General features: G+C 38.9%; 1 protein-coding gene across 1 annotated transcript; it reads left to right on the top strand.

The window, feature by feature from the left end:
• Positions 1-1,274: 1,274 nt before the first annotated feature.
• cep170ba (centrosomal protein 170Ba) lies at positions 1,275-21,485 on the top strand. The gene is made up of 19 exons (XM_079262592.1): positions 1,275-1,403; positions 2,335-2,472; positions 5,613-5,702; positions 6,475-6,547; positions 7,138-7,223; positions 7,906-8,062; positions 10,970-11,089; positions 11,700-12,194; positions 12,312-13,228; positions 13,434-13,589; positions 13,991-14,129; positions 14,249-15,880; positions 16,679-16,916; positions 17,702-17,834; positions 18,460-18,585; positions 18,669-18,757; positions 19,190-19,283; positions 19,367-19,418; positions 19,543-21,485. Exons 2-19 carry the CDS (start codon positions 2,368-2,370, stop codon positions 19,755-19,757), a joined length of 4,917 nt encoding a protein of 1,638 aa, XP_079118718.1. The 5' UTR covers positions 1,275-1,403; positions 2,335-2,367; the 3' UTR covers positions 19,758-21,485.
• Positions 21,486-21,774: the final 289 nt, after the last annotated feature.

Below are 21,774 nucleotides of genomic sequence, written 5' to 3'. Positions count from 1 at the left end.
CCCAAAGCCGGCTGGGATAGGCTCCAGCTTCCCCGCGACCCTGAATTGGAATAAGCGGTTCGGAAAATGAATGAATGAATATATATATATACAATATTATTATTATTATTATTATTATTATTATTATTATTATTAATAATTATTATTATTATTATTATTAATAATATATATATATATATATATATATATATATATATATATATATATATATATATATATATATATATATATATATATATATATATATGGTGGCGCAGTGGTTAGCACTGTGGCCTCTCTCCGGGTACTCCGGCTTCCTCCCACCATCCAAAAGACATGTATGATATATATATATATATATATATATATATATATATATATATATATATATATATATATATATATATATATATATATATATATATATATATATATATATATATATATATATATATATATATATATGTATGTATATATATGTATATATATATATATATATATATATATATATATATATATATATATATATATATATATATATATGAAATCGTACTGTAGATTAAACTAGAGTGCCATCTAGCGGATAGTGGAGTTAAAAATGGTTTTGAAAAAATATCCAAAGACCAACCCCGGAGGTTTTGTTTTAATTTTCAAGTTAGAGCAAATGATCAAGTAAATCATATAATGTAAACTGATTTGAAATGACTTCATGTGAGTTGAATTGCGATTATCATTCGTTCGTATATAAAATTCTGGACAAACAAAGTCAACTATGGGCCGGGCTACGAGACAATCCTAGATCGTGTATTTAAACAGTAACTCACTACATGTTGAATAGGAGATGAATTTGCGTTTTCTTGCCATACGCATGCGCTCTCTTTTTCTGATAATTGGCTTGATAATTAACATGCTTGCATTTCTGTTTTTATTTATTTATTTGCCTATAAAGCATCAGACTTTTTTTTTTTTTTTTTTTTAAAGTTTAAAGAAAGGACTCTACTGCCATTCTTGGAATGTTCTTTTTTTTAGAGGTATATGTTAAAGTTATGTTACTGAGAAATATTCTTACTGTTACGGAGAAATTGTTTTAGCTTATTTATTTATCTATTTATCTATAGGGATGCCCGTTTCTTTATCCCGCATGGATTTTGTTACAGAGTGAGACCTCTTCCTCTTCCTCTTCTCAGATTAAGTCGTTTGATGGGACTTGTAGCGCTACGTCACCCAGTCGGGACAGAGAGAAGAGGCGTCAGGGGAGAGTTTCGTCTGGTTGTCATTCCCAACGGAGGAAGAGGGTGTGTTGGAAGTTTACCTGTCCGGTGTCATCTGGCGCATTTGGCGGAACTTTATGTCGAATTTATTCTACAGCAGTAGGGAGTTAAACACTGGCTTCACTCAGGCGTAAAACGGAGAAGGCATTAAAGGTAAGCCCCCTGTTGGGAACAAATCATTGGAGAAAGCTGGTTTCGGTGTCAGCGGCTCGCCATCGTTAGCTAAACAAATTCCCTGTCACCGACAAACAACAGTCATAAGACAACCCCCCCCCCCCCCCCAAAACACAAATAAAAGGTTTTACTTCGTGTACGAAACCATAGATAAGTTGGGATTTAACAAAAGAAGACTGGTTAGTGTACTGGTCAATATTCTTTATTTAACAAATGTTTCAGGAAGTAAAACCTGCACTCAGGTTGAATTTTTAGCTCATGTTAGTCTATGGCGGAACTTTGAATCATGTTTCTCAACCATTTACATAAATATTTACGTTGTTTGTTTCATGTTTTCTGGATATTTTATTCGATTAAATTAATGAATTTAGGAGTTATGTGGACATATTTAGTTTAAAAGGATTAGGCCAAAGTACATTGAATGTTCTCTTATAAGGAATACATGTAAAATCCATGTCAACCTTTGCAGTTTGTTATCCATTGAAATGCAACTGAACATGTGAAATTAGATATGTTAGATTACTTCATAACCATACACAGCAACATTTTACATTTCAATCATCAAAAACGGTTAACAAAACTGATAACACAACAATAAAACTAAAAACACACTCATATTTAGGAAAAACATATTTTTTGAGCTATTTGAACTTTTGTTTTACACTATATTTTCTCAGTACTTTGTTGTTGTAAATGTTGTAAATGGTTATTTAATTGTGTGAGTTGTAACACAGCCAGACAAAAACTGGTTAGATAAACAAGTTTAACTTGGGCGAGGTGATAACTTCCCCTCTGTAATCTTTTGACTTAAGCAAGCTGTCACAGGATAACTCTTTCAGATCATTCATCATTGTTCAGACACACAGGCATTGAATTTTAATCTATTCTTCTAAATGTTGTCTTCATCCAGGATGCTAAGAAGATCCTGACACGTGGCCCCAACATGAGCGTGACATCATGGTTTCTGGTCAGCAGCTCGGGCACACGCCACAGGTTGCCCCGGGAGATGATCTTTGTTGGTCGGGATGATTGCGAGCTAATGCTGCAGGTGAGCCGCTTCAGTGAAGTTGGGGTTTACAAAACAAACAGGTCTTCAGTGTCATCTGTAAAAGATGGCCAGGAAATGTTGCACCCCTCCTGAAATGATGTCACACAAAGCAGCGAGTCATATACGCATGGCAAAAATGATTGGGAGGCTGCTTGCATGGTTTGTGTGCGAGCGTTTTTCAGGATGAACCTGGTGACAGTCTCCTCTGACAACCTTTCAAACAGTCACTTAAATTGCAGTTCAAGTATTCCACTGCATTGTTTCTCTATGTGTTGCTATGAACACAATTTCATTGTGGTCTTTGTCAAATACTTTTTCCTTCTTTTTCTTCTCTCTGTATTTAGGCCGGCAAATTAGGAATGTTGCCATAGAGGAGGTTGTTTATACGATTATTTTGTGTGTTGAGACCAGAAATGCTCTGCCAACCACAGAGCCTGGTTAGAATGAAATTTTGGTCATGTTCACATTTAGACATTATTGGATCCAGGAAAAACCTCAGCTTTTCCATCTCTGGAATGATGCAGACTGCTGATGATTAAGGATAACTTTCTGATTTGGCACACAGTGCATTTCTGTACAAGATCATTCTCAATCTATTTAATTTTGGGTTCTTTTGTGGCTAACTTAATGCATTTTTCCTCTGTCCACAATGACAGCTGAAAGTTTGAACCATGAGAATCATGTTTAGTAAGAAAAGCAGATATTCACTATAAATGATCTTATCAAAAAGTAAAGTTGGCATCGTTAGGAGAGTAGTATCCTTTTGCTAAAGCCAGTTGTGGAACAATCAAGGAGGTAAACTAGTTGATAAATCCATCACTGTGGGTTGTAGGGCTGTCACAATTGCTTAATTTCACAATAAATTGTAGTATTAAACATCACGATTAATTAATCCTTAAGATCCCTCAATACAAGCACTTTGCATAAAAAATAAATGTGGACCATAACAGTAGGTCTATGCAACTTGCACACAGAATAAAAATAAAGAAGCACCAAATCTATATGTTGACACTTGTGTTGTTTTGTTTTTGTTCCATACAGGTTACAGAGTTGTACTACATTGGGGTAGTATGTTAGAGGAAGAGTTATGCCCCCCCCCCCCCCCCCCCCCCCCCCCCCCCCCCCAAAAAGAAAAAAGCTATCACAATGTTTTTTTCTTTTTTTCAAAATTCTCTCTTCTCTTGGTTCATAAAGGAAAGTTACATTTTTGTATGTGTAGTTTACAGAAAGAAGCCTTCCAGGTCCAGGTAGAGGTCCTGTGGCAATTTCTTTTTTTTTTCCTGAGAGAAGTCCAGAGTTGATATGTTGGATTTATTTACTAATAACAAAGCAGAGGGCATTTTATTGTGATGTGACTTCCTAGTGACTCTAATTTGTTTCTGTAGTATTTTGTAACTTCAATGGACTGGCAATCTGTCCAGGATATACCCTGCCTCTCACCCTATGATTGCTTGGATAGTCTCCAGTTTCCCAGTGACCCTTAACTAGACTAAGTGGTTAAGAAAATGGATGGAGTATTTTGTCACGTTTGATTCAAAATATAGAAATAAATAAGACTTAAAGAAATTTTAAAAGATTGCTTATGGGATGTTTACACATTTCTAATGTAAAAATACTAAAAGCATGGCAAGCCTACACATGCTCCATTGGAGAACAGTGTTAATTTAGTAAATGATTTTGGCAGTCATGTGCCGCCTTTGCGTAGCTGTGGCAGAGAGGCCCAAAGTGCTAATGAGCAGAAAAAAAGAGACCATGTGTCATTCTGAATCACTTGTTCAGTCTGCATGTAATTAATGGAAGGACAATTATACACTGTGAAAGGCAGCTATGTGTTTTAAAGATTTGAGGGTGGACGCCAGCATGAAAACGTAATTCAGGTTTGCGTAAAACTAAAAACCAAACAGGATATAATATTTGCAAACTATATATTTTATCTAATTGAAGTTAAAGCAACTGAAACATTCAATGTTGACAATTCAATAAAAAGAAACAACAAGCTGATTTTTAGACTGGATTTCAGGAACTAATTAAAAGAAAAAGAACAGGAGATGCACTGTGTTGTATCACCTCGTTTTCGCCAAAGCTTCTTTAAAAGTGAAGAGACCAGCTGCTTTAGCTTTGAAAGGTAAAGGTTTCTCATTCTTCCATGATAATTGGGTTTCAGCTGCTCAGCTGTTTGGCACTCCCATTGTTAAATTTTTCTGTCATGATATGCTAATTGTTTTGAGTGGCGGGAAGGTGTGGCCTGCAGGCAAACCAGTCTAGCTCATGGAGCCATGTTGTTGTAATGCATGTAGAATGTGGTTTGATATCATCCTGCTGAAAATATACACTCCCTAAAAAAACATCTTCTGGTACAGAGCAGATGTTGCCTCAAAACTTGGACTATCTTTTAATATTAATGGTGCCTCTGTAAAAATGCAAATGGCCAACTATGTGTACTGTGTTGTATCACCTCGCCTTCGCCAAAGCTTTATGAAAGTGTCAGCTGTGTACTAATAGCAAGTTGGATGGTCCCTCTATTCTTTTTCATGATTCCCAAAAGGAATTTCACTTTTGTAGTCATCAAGCCACACAACTCTTCTTATCACACAATCTCATAAGGGCTGAAACTCAGAGGGGTCAGATATTTTGGGATGGAGATATGAACTTGGTTAACTGGCACTAAGTGTCTTGAGTGTTTCTGATACCAAGCGCTGATTATCATGACAGAACTCTTTGTTTATAATGCAATGCTACATGATGCACTGAAGCACTTAGTATTAGTTTTCATCCATGTTACTTGTTTACAGACTTTTCTTTCAAAATCTTAATTTTTTTATTTTTCTTATCTGAAGTTACAAAAGAGTTTTAAAATTCAATATATTTGTATTGATATTAAGTTTAAACATAGTGTTTAAACATATTCAGGGTATTGTGTGCTGTGTGATTTAAAATGTAGCACTTGTTTATCATCAGTTAATAATTTAACTTGTGTCTCATTAAAAAAAACTCATCATTGCAGTTAAAAACCATAGGGGAAGTCTCTGATTTAGTTTTTGTGGGGTTTTTTTTGTGTGTGAGTTGCATCAGTTTGTCAAAAAGTTAGTTCCATTGTAATGTTTTTATTTATTTTAATTTGTTTTGCTTTTGTTCTGCAGTCTCGCAGTGTTGACAAACAGCATGCTGTGATCAACTATGATCCAAACACAGACGAGCACATGGTGAAAGATCTGGGCAGCTTGAACGGGGTGAGTTACACCATTTTTACCACCAGACTCCCTTTTTTATCCAGAGTGAGGTTAAAAGTCACAGGGCTCTTTTCAAGACTTTTGTCTCAAGTCCACAACCATTCCAGAGGCACAAAAGTAATGCTGTTGAGCGACAACTAGGGATCTGGACTTTCCTGGTGGCTTAGCATCCCCCCCTTTAGTCTTTCTGTGTCACTCTGTAGCTCTCTCAGCTTTCTGCTCTGTTGCCATTTCATTCCACCATTGTTCCAATAAAACCCAGAGTTGGGGTTGTGGAAGAAACCAGTCATTGTTCTGACAGTGTTTCTTTGGCCCACGTAACCATAGCCAAACTAATCAGAGCAGAACAGGACCTGTAACTGAAATCCTTTCCCGTTTACCTTCATTTAGTCTGTGTAGAACATGATCAGCTTTTTTGTGCTTGGTGTTATTCTTATGTTTCTGCAAATTTATCATTCTGAGCATAAACATGAACGTCTGTCAGTAACTGTTAACTGATACAGAAGGCATCTAGTACTGTAGTTCAACACTTATGCCTTTTATTTTATTTCTGCTGAGCCTTAAAAACTGCATGTGCTGTTGCATAACAGCATAATCCAATCAGTTTCAATGTGCTGGTGGATTAACTTTTAGTGGAAAGGAGGCTAGTTGCAAAGCACCTTATGGTAACGGACTGCATTCCACAATGAATTAAAGGGTTTTATCCAACTGTGAGTGTGCAAATGTACTTTATTTACAGTGAAAATCACATTGGCTTGATTCTGTTTTACAGACGTTTGTGAATGACCTCAGAATCCCCGACCAGACCTACATCACCCTCAAGCTGTCGGACGTCATTCGTTTTGGTTACGATATCCTTTTTTTTCTCCCTCTCCTTCAAAGTTTACTCAGACTATGCTACCATTGTCTTGATTGTGATTAGGTTTGTTTTGTTGTTTGACTTCCTACTCTTCAGCTGCAACAGACTTGAGTTGATCATTAGCTTGCCTGTGCAGAAATGAGCCAGTGATCAGTGGCTGTTTCATTTGGACATTAAATAAATTTTATTTCCGTTTGTGGTCCTCTACAGCTTTGGTGTGTTAATCCTGTATGGGTTTCTGGTCAGGGGTTTTAGATTATGGTCAACTGTGGACAGAAAAACTCCAGCACCCTTTGACCACCCCTCTCCCCTACTGTTTCTACTGTTAGATAACAGTAAGAAAATGTGGTGATTTATATTTTGGAGGGATGGACTTGGTGAACCACAGCAGTGGGAGAACACACTTTGATCTTCTCATGCAAGGAAAAAAGGAAAAAGTGTAAATTAAACACAAATTGATGAAGCCATACTTATATTAATGATGGTTTAACAACATGTGTGCTGTATATGTGTTCCTTGGGCCTAAGTGGGAATGTATGTAGAGTTTATATGAAAAAGTAGGAGTACAAAATATAGATTTGAGTACTTTAACTCCTTCTCTACATGCTCATGTTTATATCCTGGAGAAGAGTCAACACAAAGTCCCAGAAGAAGCTCTGAAAGTAAGTAAAACTCACTACCTCTTCAGCTTTTAGAGATCTAATGAAGGAGACATGCTTTACATGGATCTGCTTAGAACAGTAAAACCCATTATGTTCACTGTGTTGTCAAGTGATATGTTGGTTACTTTGTGGAATATTGCTCCACCAAATAATGTTACGAGTTGCTTATTATTTACAACTTTCTTTGAAATCTTTTTCTAATTGTTAAAAGCATCAGGGCTGTGCATTTAAAGGGATTAAACAGAAGATCTAACTGATAAATATATTAAAACAGCAAATAGTTTGCAATTGATTGATAACATATAAACTATTTAAATACCTTGTAAAATAAAGAGAGAATAATTAATGTATGAACTGTATGATTAAAGGGCTAAATTAAAAAAATATGTCGCACTTTCTGATTTTAGGCCTGAAATATGGTCGGTTGTGTAACGTGAAGAAGTGGTTAAGCCTCATTGTATCTTTGGATAACACTTCATTGCCTTATTTTTGCATTCTTCCTGCACTGTCATCTGTTTAACTTTTTCAAGTGTCACAATAACATAACATGAAGACAATAACATGGAGTTTAAACTAAAGATGTCCCCAGTGGATATCCTTCCTTATATGTGCGAGAACTGTTACATTTGTATGGATTGTTGGCCAGTTCTTCACATCCTGTTTTCCTTCTGTCTCTGCACAGCATGAGAAGTACACCAGCCAGTTGCAGCTTGGTATAAAATCCCTGGAAGCTAAGGCTAAGGAAAAACAACTACTCCACAGCTCAGAGAAGAGCAAACACTCTATCGCCAATGTTAAACTGCAGGACAGGGCTGAGCGCAGGGCCCTGTCCCTTACAGGTGAGCAACTGCGTCCACACACACACTAACACGGTAGATGTGTATTAGCAGGAAGGAAGGAGGTTTATATTAGCATAGATTGGCTTAGTAGTTCTTCCTGCGTGAGGGTTTTAATTGAAGTGGATTTGAATACTCTGCTCACACACAAGAGGAAGAGGAAATCTTTGTGAGTCTCCAAGTGCAGCGTGACTTTGCACATAGATCCTTTTGCTTTTATTTAGAGCTTCCCTGGTGTGAGATTAAGATACCATGTGAGTAAAGAGGCTGAAGCTTCAACCCTGTGGTGTCGGTGAAGAAATTGATCTTGACATCATGGGGTTGGTAGAGTGAGCATTTGTAAGTAAGGACTGAGGAGTTAAAGACAAGCAGTCTTATCTCTGTCAGCCATGCCTGACGGCTGACAAGAGGAGGGGTGCTACCAAGCATGATGATGATTTAACACATGTTATGGAAGAACGGCAGCTCTTAGTTTCAACCTGGCATTTTTGTTAATGTGCCTAATGGTGGATTTGTGACTAGCTGTATTTACAGTTTTTCACATTCTCTCTGTTCTGAGATGCATTTAGTCGGTCATGTTTTACAGCGCAGGCAACAGTGGAAAAGTCAGCAGACCGTTGGCGCTCTAGAAGTGAATACAACTCATTCACGGTGACAAACCTATCCCAGCTGCTGTTGACAAAGCAGTTCTTTTGCTTTCTACTCCCAAATTTGGCCCTGTGAGTTGAGTGGGAAAACTACAACCAATGCTTAAAATAGGACTTTTCCATCTGTGGCTTCATTCTCATCTCACTGCCTGAAATGAAACACAGCATATTTTGAGATCTGTTTTTCATCAATACAACTAATATAATCTTCTGGCAGAACCTTAATTAATATGATTGTACTTTCGTGAAGTTACCATACCATAGTCACTGGTAAGGCACTTGATATAATTAATAATAATAAATTAATGTAAATTATAAATCTGCCATTGCAAATTCTTTGAATAGTGTCACTGAAACTATGTTTACTTGTGGGTTTGCGGTTGCTGTCTGCAATTAAAGTAACCTTGCACTGTGTTGTTGTGAGCCAGTTCATCGGTGAGATAACTGAGCAGTAAACTCACTGTCTCGCTCAATGTACAGCCAAAACAAGATAAGGGTGGTATTTCACAGTTTGGCTAGACAGTAAAGAACTAAAGCTTGAATAAATACTCAGATTATTTGGCTTCTACTTTTCTGATATATTTACTGCTCCTCAATCAAGATTTTTCCACTCCAAAATATGTGTGGGTTTGTCGTTTGCTAGAAGAGATCACACATAGAGAAGCTTCCTCACGCAACAGACTGTTCTTGCATATCTCTGACTTGATGCAAATGAATTCTCGTTGACTGAATTTGTTTGATCAGATCTACATTTAGTTTATTTTTCCGGATAATGATTTGTTGCATTAAACTTGTTTTTTTTTTTTGCCCATGCTTACTATTAAGTAGAAGAAAAAGAAGCCTGATACAATTACCTCCTTCTGAGTGTATTCCCTTTTCTGTGTGCTGAAGCTCATTTTCTCATGCAGCTGTACAGGATGTGGAGTGAATCCAATCCCCCAGCTGTCTGTGGAGCAGGATGTTTCAGCTGTACAGTGACTCAGGCAGGCCTAGGTTGCTTCATAAGGGTCTGGTCTGCTTTTGGGTTTTTAGGGAAAGAGCATGAACAAAGTTTGCAGCTTTTCTGATGCCAGTACAAAAAAAAGTAATATTTTGTCATCTTGTTTTTTCTTGTTAATTGCCTGTGAAAATGTTATGTAAACTAAAAAAAAAATCTGTATTTTAGATATATAATCTGTATAATATGCAGTTGTCATCCACCGAATTTTAGGATATATAATTATTTAGAAGTTGTTTTCACAAACTGTTCAAATCTGCCTCTGGATGTTCCATTATATCTGGTTCTTCAAGTTTTCATGAGAGCTGTTTTGGTCATTTTATACAGTTTCTTATACATGTTCTTTAATTTAGTTTGACATCAGTTCTACACAATTCAGCCCTGTGCCCAGTGCACAGTTTATTTTTGCTCATGTTTTCTTTAGACAAAACTGGAGAATTAAGTAAGTGGAAAGGAATGGGTAGCATGCCCTTCTGTCTCTCTCCTAACTTTGTTGATGTCTTATTGTGTATGTGTCCAGGGTAACAGTGGTGAAGTGTTGCTGATGCTTACATTTTTGTACCTACTTTAAACTCCAGTGAACTTGTTTACTCTTAACTATCAGGCCAAAAAAAAAGTGATTCCTGGATTATCTGATTAGTCCATTATAGCCTTGCTGGCATGTGTGTACTAGCGTGCCAGGATATGGTAAAATCTGATTAATTGAATAAATCTGCATCTTGTTGGTTGCACATTTTTAGGACATTTTTACTCACGTTATCGAAGAGTGTCTCAGTATCTATTCTATTCTATTCTATTCTATTCTATTCTATAGTCATTTAGCAGACGCTTTTATTCAAAGCGACTTACATATGAGTGAGAACAACACAAGCACAAAATCAAACCGTAGAGGACATCGTAGGAAGGTAGTCACTGGTTAGGCATTATCCTATGTTGTATTGCTTTTGTTTTTTCTTTGAAGATTAGGATTAACTGTCATTGCCACATGAGGGAGATTATTTGGGTAGTTTGTGTGATGCAGCTGGTATTATAGTTTAACCTTCCATACTCTTTGTGTCTTCAGAATATTACAAGAAGTGGAGACTACAGTTCTCTGATCTAGTTGTTGCATCCTCCAAATTCTTTCACATCTTATTTTTTTATGTAACTAAAGTAGATTCAATGTCTTATAAATGAATAAAAATGTATTTATTTCCTCCCAGAGTAGATTATGTACCTGATAGTGTTTTTGTGACTGTGTTTGTATTTGTCTGCTGGCTACTACAGATTCTCCAACATCCAAGCCTACACCTCTGTATGGCCAGCCATCTTGGTGGGGGGAGGATGAGGACCCATCCAATGAAACGCTGAACAAAGGAGGAAAAATGCCAGAACAAGAATCTACAGGTCAGAGAATGTATCTTATATTTGTTTATGTATTTGTTATTTATGTATATGTTCAGTCTCAGATATAGTTTGTTATTGAATTAGATATTTTCATACATGTGAATTAGATCCCAGTTTGGAGTGATAAGCTTTTGTGGCACTACCACTGATGCTTTCTGTCGCTCACTGAGAGATGGATGGTGGTAAGCTCAAGGCAGGTCTCTGGCTGCCAGTTATGGAGTGGTTGCCAGGCCAGTGGGCATTGCCTGTCTGCCTCGTGATGGATTATGACCCTGTAAGCTGCTGGAGGGGGGTGGATGGGTGATTGTTCTCCTCGTGTTGCCCAGACTGAAACAGATTATCACTCAGCTACCCCCCACTGGACTCTGAGCTCCTAAAGTGATATTTGACCACATCCAAAAACCAGCTGGATGATTAGTTTTCCCAACTTAACATCTGAATCTTTCATGTTATTTATGGAAATTTTTAAGAATAACATGGAAATACCTTCCCTCGTATAGTTCGAATATATAAAAATATGAATAGTTGGTGCTTTCAGTAGCTTATTTGGAAGCTTAGCTAAAGCCATGTATGTATATTTACTGCCATGTTGTTTCTGGCTTGATTGCAGAACCTGCTAAAGACATTCCCAGATATGAAGTCAACGGTTCATTGTCAGACAGTCAGGCCAAGACCACGTTCTCTTACCGCCGGGAGCCAAGCTACTTTGAAATCCCAACAAAGGAATTCCAACAGCGACCGACCAAAAAGCCAGAGTTACAGGTTCAAGAGGTTCCAACTAAGGACACTGCAGATCCCACTGAGTGTGCCCACTCAACCCCAACACCCCCTGTGGTCCAAAGTCACGCCTCCTTCACCATTGAATTTGATAACTGCTCACCAGGCAGAATGAAAATCAAAGACCATGTGACCAAGTTTGCTTTGCGCCAACAGCGTAAGCAGTTGTCCACAGAAGTCGCTACCACACCTACAGAGGTGATGTCAGCAGAAAGTAAAGTTGCTGATTGGCTTGTCCAAAGCAATGCTAGCATGCTGAGGAGGAGGTCGCAGTGTGAAGACTTGTACAGCACAAACAGTGAGCCATCAGTCCTGACGATTACTAAAGGTTGGTCCTTTTTAAAAAAAAAAAAAAAAAAAAAAAAAAGTCTCTTGATATGAGAAAACACTTCAGTTGAAATAATGTGTTGACTGTTGAGTTAACGTTTTCTGTCTCCATCATCAGCAAACCATGGAGAGGAGAGCTCTCGCAGTGATTCAGGCTGTCCTGCAATCAATGGAAATGATTTCCTCCAGTCGGACTCTTATATTGTTTCCCAGGTTTCTCCACACAACCTGAGGGCTTCACCACCACAACGCTTCAACTCCCAAGACTCCGAGGACCCTGTGTCCTACTCTCCACCAGAGTCCCAGTCTATTTCCAGTCAAACCAAGACTGAGCCTCACCAAGCTTTTGTCATTGAATTCTTTGAGGATAACCCCGGAAAGAAGCGGTCCCAATCTTTTACAAATACAACTCCCCCACCTGAGCCCTCAGGCCTCCAGGTCCAGCAGGAGAAAGGAAGGAAGAGCTTGAGCCCTACTGGGGAGAAACAAGTCCCACCTGCATCGTCCATCACTCCTCCAACCCAGCGTTACACTATGCCACTGAAGGGACCTGCTTCTTCAGGCTTTCAGAGAGCTGGCTCTCTGAGAAAGGAAAAGACAGAAGACCGAATCAGCACCAGCTTTTCCTCTCGCTCGACATCGTCTGTGTCTGTCAGACCCTTTAGCAGCGTAGGCCGCCGATCCAAACTTACACAGGAATTTACTGCTGAACTACTCAAACAACAGAAGCAGAACTTTTCTTCTAGCTGGAGCAAAAATACTTCTGGTTCCCCTAAATCAACTCAAAGAGGGACAGTGGTGGTTTCACAGTCTGCTCAAAGTCCTCCTCCATCTGATGGTCCTGTCCAGCCTCAGGCTTCCTCCCCGATCCACCAGCCTGTCCCACTCAAGGCCCCTGTCATGCCATCTCAGAGTGCGGAAGTGAAGAGCCCCAGAAATGAAGAAGATGACAGTCTGAGTGATGCAGGAACCTACACCATTGAAACAGATGGTCACGATAAAGAGATAGAAGAGGCGCGGAATAAGATTGACCAGGCAAGATACTTATTCAGATTTCTGTTCATTTCGCAGAAAAGTTTCCAAAAAGTTAAAATCCCAGCATGTTGCCTAAAAGAAAAAGTTGGCATTGCTATTCACCAGCCTCGTCTGCTTGTCCAGACCACACTGAGCCATGGATGTTGGTACTCCCTACTTTTTCCTCTCATGCACTTATACAATCACAATGCTTTGTTCCTGACAGGTGTTTGGAGTTGACAGCCAAGAGCGAACGAAGCAGAGCGAAGCAGAAACCTCATCAGCATTTAGACCTGTTATTGTTCAGGGCAGGGAGGAGCATAGGCAGAGTAGCTGTGGGGAGCTGAAGCCAGCTCCAGAGCAGGGGCATAGTCCGGTAAAGGTAACCTCTCCTGCTCAGGGTGGGAATGATGAATGGAAAAATAATTTTAACACCAACTCTAATAACAATTAATGAACATTTTGCGTCAGTAAGCCTCAAATTGCAGAATGATTGTCATCTTGATTTGCTGCCTTCACTTGTTTTTGGTGTCTCTTTTAGTACATGAAATGGCTTTTCTTTCCTCACAGGCTCTGGGTTCTTTCTTGTTTGGGTTTCTCTGTCTAACCAGATTATAAAAATAAAATCTCTATTTGTTAAGGATTTTTACTGCATACTTAATAGATTGATCCTTTGTTGTTAATTTGAACTATTTTAACCAAGGGGTCATGATCATCCGCTCTGCTTTCTTTAAAAAATTGTTTTTTTAAGATGATGAATAAGTTGTATTCTTTCTCATACAGGGTCAGCCAGCAGGTGCAGTGTTACAGGGGGCTCCTAAGTGGATGTCTTGCTGGGCCAGCTTAGCAGACAGCTACACAGAGTCTGGCCCTTCGTCTGGCCTCTTTGACATCCCACCCCAGATGGAACTGTCAGGAGGGGGTAAGCCACCTGACGAGACATTGGTCTATTTGAAATGATAATGAGACTTCCTGATGAATATGAATGATACTGAATTTAAGTATGTGTGGTTAATATGCATTATAAATGTTCCATTTCAGCACAAGGTACCATCATCCATAAGGCCACAATCAGCCGTCACAATGACAGCTCAGAAGCTGACAGCTCAAAGACTAGACGCATCTTGCCGCAGGTACCACAGGGGGACCAGAGTGACATTCCAACTCCCAGTATTCATGTTCATTATAACCCCAACTCAACGTTCGATGTAGAAAACAGTAGCTCTGCAACTCCTAGGAATCAAGATAGTATTCACAGGTTAACCGTTCAGGATGATGTAGAGCCTGACAGCCTGAGTGATGCCAGCAAGTCAGATGAAGGATCCATCATAGAGCAGAGGAGGAAACCGCTGTCGGATACAGAGGAGAGAAAACAACAGGACAAGCCCAGACTTCCTGTCAAATCTACATCTTTTTACATTGGGTCGGAGGAAGAGTCCAAACCACAGCGTGGAGGCTTAAAACCCAGCACTCCAAAGGCTGAAAGAAAACATGTTGGCAGAACTTTTTCAACAGCCACTCTTACCAAACAGAAAGGAAGTGAGGATTTGGGCAAAGTCAAACCAGCTGCATCAGCCCCCGCATTGGGCCACAGCACCAATCCAGAAGGCAAAGAAGCCCCAGTGCCGCCGTTAATCAGGCAGGAGAGCTTCACTAAGGAGAAGCCTAGCAATGCCAGACTCCCCAACATCTCTAGTCAGCCAGTTCAAAGAGACCCAGAATGTGGATTACTCCAGGGAGCCAGCAGTCAGGACACTCATTCTTACCTCAAACAGACGGAGGATCTCTTGGCTGTTCTGCAGGCCAAACTCCAGGCAGAACAATCAGCCACCACACCATCTCCCATTGTGGACTCTCTGTCTGGGGATTCTGATGTGGACACTTCCAGCACAGTAAGTCAACATAGCAATAAGACTAAGCCGAATGCCTCAGTTAAAAAACAATTTGCTAGTGGCCTCCAGAGGGAGAGGTCTTCAGCTAGTATAGCAAGTCAGGACTCCAATCATCATTCTACGTCATCTGAAAAGCACCATTCTTATGGATCCAAAAACACTACTAAGACTGAACATGTCAGAAAGCCAGTAGGATTGAGACGCAGTGTAGGGAAGCATGGCTCCACCGACCTAAGTGATGACCCTCAGAGCTTACCATACTCCGATCAGGAGTACAGCAATAACCAAACACGTAGGAAGTACACTATGCCCCTTAAAAAAGAGGACGGCAAAACTTCTAAAACATCTCAAGCCTTGAATCGTGCCAACAGTTTAACAACCCCAAGACCCACCAGAGCCTCCATACTTCGCCGGGCTCGACTTGGAGACGCATCAGACAATGAGGGGACAGAGACAGACAAGATGTCTCAGGAGACAAGCAATGTTGTTAAGCAGCCCCAGGAAACCAAGAAACTCTCTAGACTGGACATGCTGGCAATGCCCCGTAAGCGGACTGGTTCTTTCAACACACCCAGTGACAACGAGAGCTCTTCCACCCCACAGTGGACAGGTAGGAGCACAGGGTTCTCTAACCGCAGCACAGAGTCAAGTTGCAGCTCCATTCAAAGGGTCTCCACTCCGGGAACAAAGCCTGTGGAGAGGCCACAGAAGATGCCGCTCAGTCGAACTCCAGTCATTCGTGCACGCTCCAGCAGTGCTAAATATGCTAGCAGCACAGCAAGTGAGTATATTACATTCATATGTGATACATCTGTTTAATCAGACAGAAAAACACTCATCTTCAGTGAATTTAGCTATTCAGGGGGGAAAAAAAAGTTGAGCCCGTATTTGACGAGGGACATATTTTGTGAAATTGTGAAAGTGGTGAGTTGGTTTGAAATATTTATAGATCACAATTTATGCTAACAGAGGCTTCAGTTATGTTTTGGCCAACCTGAAGTTGTGTTTCCAAAGGGAACTGGTTCTGGGATTTTCATAACATTATTAACACCAACTTTAACATGTCAATATCTTTCAATATGCTTCTATTTCCCACATCTTCACAGCATACTTGTATAGTAAATAATGATCAAGAAGGAACTTGTTTTTATTTCATCTACTGTCATGCTTTGAGGTTATGTGATGGTTACCGTTCTAATCCTGACCAAGCATAATGTTTCATGGTACACACCTTTTTTTTTTTTTTTTTTTTTTTTTTTTTTTTTTTTTTTTTTTTATCTAATTGGTTCTTATCTTGAACTTGGCTGTTGCTCTGTGGAAGTCAGCTGCTCATTTCACGTTGTGAATTATTTTAAACCTGAAAAGGACAGTGAGGAAGTTTCAAACATTGGGAGGGGGACTTCCATAGCACCACTTCTTTTACTCACACTGGGAAATGTTTTGGTGACTCTTATCTAAAATACTTGGTGGTGTATTTTTCCTGAAAGTATTCTTTCATGGCACCTTCTTTTCTTTCTTTTTTTCCCCAACTTCTCTGGTCCCCTTTTTTCTGTACCTCAAACCAATTCACTACGCCAAGGCTCCAGGAGGAGACAGAAAGGCTCTGACTATACCTCTACCTCCGATGAGGAGTATGACTCAAACCGGAGCAATCTTAAACACAAACGCTCCCAACCTTCCTCAGCTTCACATAGTCAGCCTCGGTCCCAGCCAGTGGTTGCTCGACATCCAAAATCTTGCAGCAGAGATTCGGAAGAGGAGAACCATGAGGGACAGGCCTTCCAAAACTGGTCTGCCCACAGTGCTGAGATTGCACGGTAAGAAATATTACCGCTATCTGGTGCTGTTGCTCATATATAGTCAATTTTTGTTCCTGTATCACAGGCAGAAATATTTATTGTACCTGTAAGTGGTGTTAATGTTGACATTGCATTCATTATTAACAGCTATTCTGTTACAAAGTACCAATATAATAATGATTTTTTTATTTTATTTTCCTTTTGTCAGTTTAGTCATTTAGTAGTACTTTTATCCACAGTGACTTGAAAGTGAGGAACATCTTAGCCTAATAACTGTAAAACTTGATTATATATTCATGCTTAATCTTTTTTTTTTAAAATGATTACAATTGCAAAGTAAACAGAAGTGTGTCTAAGTATAAGTTAGAGGTGTTATGAGTGTTTGGAGAAATGAGTACCTCCTGTAGTAGTACTTCACAGTTTGTTCCTTCATTCACAATAAATGAGAAGAACCTGGACTGAGGATTTACACAAATGGATGTTTTTGTATGGAAATATCTCAGATGTCTTGAGGGAGGAAATTCAGCTACACAATTTGATTTTAAGGGAAAATAAAATCACATTAAATCAATGCAATATTAAGCCCCCTTTAAACACAATATTAATATATATTGCACATTTTCAGGGACTCAGTCTACGCAGCTGTAACTGATTACACACCTGAGCTTAGATACTAGAACATCTTATCTATGCTTCTGGGATAAGGAGCCCTCATGTCTTCACTAACCATAAACTTTTGTCTATTTAAACGCAAAGCTCCCTGACTGTATTTTGGTTTGCTATTATCTTCCATTTGCTGCTAGGTTGAGTCAAGACCTTGCCAAAGACTTGGCCATCTTAGCCAGAGAGATCCATGATGTAGCAGGTGATGGTGAACCACAACTTCCTGGAGCAGAACATAATGTACCTGTTTCCATAGCAACTGCTCATGAACAGGTACATCAAGCATGCTTGTAGAAGATAACTTTGCTTTTAGTTAAGTAAGCTTCCGTAATACCTGCACTACTTTGAATCCAAACTGCGTTCGGGGAAGCATAAAGGCGATGGATATGTCTCGAATGTTTTACAAACAGTTCCTTAATGAATAAAGAGCAAAAATGCAGTATTCAGAATTATTTGTTTATAATTTGTTTAAATCTTGAATCTTAAAAATGTGAGTGTATCTGTGGTTTTCATTGTGAGAATAGATCAAACTCAGAATATATTTATAAATTATGAAAAATTAAATCATTCTTCTACTGAAGGAGAGCCTTTATTTATTCCTTTTTTCTTTACATCCATTGAGTAACCTACATTTGTATAGACTTGTGGCTTCTATTTTTTTTGTTTATTTATTTATTTATTTTTTGGAGCATATCCAAATTTTTTAACCAAAATGTGAAAAATGATTCAAATGTATATTTTATACTTCACATACTCGGCCCCTTGTTGCTTTCGTAAACCTTTAAGTTTATTATTTGCAACTTATTGATTGTAAATAAGAGCCTTTCTTAAATCGGCAAAATAAGATTTTATCCATCTATTTTGTAAAACTAACCTCTGGAATGTGATTACGTTCCAGTCGGTTGCATATAACCCCGAGGCTGGATTAAACCACGGGGTCCAAAAAGGTTGTACATCAAGAGGGGAGCCAGACCAGAGCTTAAGCGACCATGACTCCAGGGAACAAGGCCAAACAAGAGACGAGGTGTTCCTCAATAAGCTTCTTTTCCTTGTTTTAAAATATTTACGCTGGATGTTGACTTTAATTTTTTTTTTTTCCCCCTGCAGGTCGTAGGGGATAGTTTGATACTGAGTCCTGTGCATCAAGTCATAATGGCTATCAGAGAAAACATGGAGCAACTTTCTGACAAAATTAAGTAAGAAGTGAAGAACAAACATCACACACCCTTAAACATACACCCAATGTTTAATCTGGCTTTGATGAAAAACTTCATTGATCCTATCAGCCTGCCAGATTCCACTGAGTGTCTAATCTTATTTAATTACAGCAATTAGCGAGTCAGCTCCCAGACAATATGCAACTGAGAGCAGAGAGATTTAATCTTCTTATTAGATAAGATGAGGATGAAAAACAATTTCCTTTGTGAGATTTGACCACAGGGTGTTTTTCTTTCAACTGTAACAAGATATTATAGAAGAAACGGAAGCTAAGGAGTAATTTCTTTATTCTAAATCCTGAAAGATGCTCCAGACCCCATCAGCCAAGGTTCAGAGACAAAGATACTTTTTTTTTTATTGAGATGTTGTGAGACACATTTAAACAGCTGCTTTTGGCTTAATGCACTCAGGGTACTGTTTGAAGACAGGATGGATATCTGGGAAGAGATTGAGGCCAAGATGAATTCTGACAGTGATCTTCCTATTGTCAAAGCTAATAACAAGGTGAGAGATGCTTCATTTTCATGCTTCATGCTTACTGGGTATAATGGTGTATGTTTAAGCTTAGTCAGATGTTTTTGTTTCAGGAAATCACATCTATCTTGAGAAATCTTTTCCGTGTTAAGAGACAACTTGAGGGTGAGTAACTTATATTTATTATTGACCAAAATCAAGGGCATTTGTACTTTTTAATGCTTCATATGCAAAGAAATGGAGAGGAGTGATTTAGGCTAACAAATTTTTTTCTGTTCTTTATTTTAAGTCATTAACACAGTTATGGAACCAAGTGGTACACAGGAAGTTACCAAGAGCTCTGCTGCCTCCTCGTCTGGAGTTCGGGCTTCCAAACCTCCATCATCGCGAGACTGGAGAACAGTCCACTCTGTCTCCAAACGTGGCGGCGGCCCCCGACCCAGTGAGAGTGTCCGGAGAGCAGCCGTCACTCCAGACGATCTCAGAGAGGGTTACTTAGTTTGAGATCAGGCATAACTTCTCACGTTCCACTAGAGCTGAGCTTCTGCTACAACTCCACAAACCCAGGTGTCAGAAAATCGTGCACAAGTGAAACCAGGTAGAGGGGGAAGTGAGACTAGATTCACGGAGCTGCAGCCTCCTCCACCTTCACTTCCGCATTATGTACAGCACACACTAAAAGAAAAGGTGTAGCGGGGTAACACTCAGTCCAGCCTACACAAATCTCTCTTAAAGCAGAGTAGATGTGAGGCATCATGTGAGACTGTGGTTAAAGAAAGTATGATGACATTTCAGTAAATCTCACTCATAAAAGGTTGCAAAGCTGTACTTGATCCTGTGTTAGATTGTCCTCCTTATTTACCAATGGTATGACCAACATAGCTGATTTTTATAAGATCTTGTTGTAATTATATGGCTGACTTAGAGCCAGCCTGAGCATAATTATCTCTGGGGAATCTATAAATACTTTACAAACATTAGTGTTGAGTGGCAAATCACATTTTTGAGGTTGTTTTTTTTTTTTTTTTAAGTAAAGAGCTGAAATTATATCTTGCAGATGTTGATGTACTGTATGTTTATCTTGACTAACCCTATTGGATTTCTATGTATTTTTCCCCCATGTTTGTGTCTTTGTGTGCCATGTTCCTCTTTAATGATAAGATTTGTAGAAGAATGTAAAAAAATATTTATTGGTGGTTTTTTGTGATTGATACTGCAGGACTTTGGGAGACTTGGTACCCTCTTTTGCCAGACCAGTTAACATTATAATACAAAATTGCTGCGAGGCAGTATGGTGTGTGTGTATGCTTGGTAACATTTCCCTCCTGGGGAGAGGAACACTACTTTCTCCAGCCAGGGGCTGGAAATCCCTCAGGAATGTGTGATCTGAATGGGAGGAGGAGTTCAGTCCCCAGTAAAAGCCACTTGGCAACGCAAGTGGTTGTAAAAGATACATTTAGGATGTTTTGAACCATTCCTGCTTTTGAAAGTTGTGTTTTGTCAAAAACAACTGTGGTGTTGTAAGTTTTTGTGTTAGCCCAGAGGTTTTTGCCAAAGACGACCATAAAAAGTAAATTTGTAAATGATTTATAATATACACACTACGAGCTATAAGAGCTTCTGTGGTTATAGTTAAATTCTTCAACCTCTGAGCCACAAGTTCACTTTAATGATGTTCTCACATGACAGGAAGTAATGTAATTTTTGCATTTATTATGACAAAACTGCATGAAATTGTATAATTTAATGACTAATGATCTCCATACATCCCTCAGATTACCTCTCGCTTTTGGATTTTGCACTGAGTAAAAGCGTTGTCCCTTCGGTCTGATATGCTGCAAACTAGAAGCTTTCTTTTGTATCCAGTGAAAAGCTGTAAACATGTTGGCGAAGCCGATGCAGGGAAAAGTTTCAACCAGCAAATTTTTTATTTTACCATTTCCAATACAGATTGTAAGTGGAAAGTACCTATAAGTGCCGTATTATTTGTGGGGATGATGTTTCATGCAGCCAAGTAAAGTGTGTGTTTACAAACTCGAGTAAAAACTGAATGTTTGTTCGTCTTTCCAAAGTTATTGCTGCTACTCGTCTATTGGATAGATTTCCAGATTTCCAGTCACAGAAAGTCTGAGCTGAACTATGAATCCTACGTGTCATTTGGTTGTCCCATTTATTTGATATTCACTTCATGTTTCAATATCTTTCCAACCCTGGTGATTTGGTTGTAATTTTCTGACCTATTGATGTTTGATTTATTTGTGGCTTTTCTTAAATTATGATTTTTTTTTTTTGTTTTTCTCAAATAAATATGATCAGTAAACCTGTCTTTGTACATTTTGTTAAGTTTTCCTTCTTGAGTTGTATAGTTTCAGAGCAAAAAAAAAAAAAAGAAAAAAGTTATCAAAAGCTGAAATGAAAGTGAAAACAGGAACTGCTTGGATATATTAAACAACAGATAGCACGTCTATCAGTTTTGGGAGTATGCTGGTGTTGAGGAGGCGACGTTTTACCGACAAATAGA

Source organism: Telmatherina bonti (genome assembly GCF_933228915.1).
Source record: "Telmatherina bonti genome assembly, chromosome: 22".
In the NCBI taxonomy this organism is placed as follows: Eukaryota; Metazoa; Chordata; class Actinopteri; order Atheriniformes; family Telmatherinidae; genus Telmatherina; species Telmatherina bonti.
Note: the sequence above shows the minus strand (reverse complement) of the source record. Positions and strands in the feature narration are given on the sequence as shown.

What these genes read in the sequence shown, in the direction of transcription:
- cep170ba (XM_079262592.1), top strand. Translation starts at nt 2,368, where the DNA reads ATGAGCGTGACATCATGGTTTCTGGTCAGCAGCTCGGGCACACGCCAC. An exon ending in GCCAGAACAAGAATCTACAG is followed by an intron (nt 11,090 to 11,699) that starts GTCAGAGAATGT and finishes GCTTGATTGCAG; the next exon opens with AACCTGCTAAAGACATTCCC. An exon ending in CACAGTGCTGAGATTGCACG is followed by an intron (nt 16,917 to 17,701) that starts GTAAGAAATATT and finishes ATTTGCTGCTAG; the next exon opens with GTTGAGTCAAGACCTTGCCA.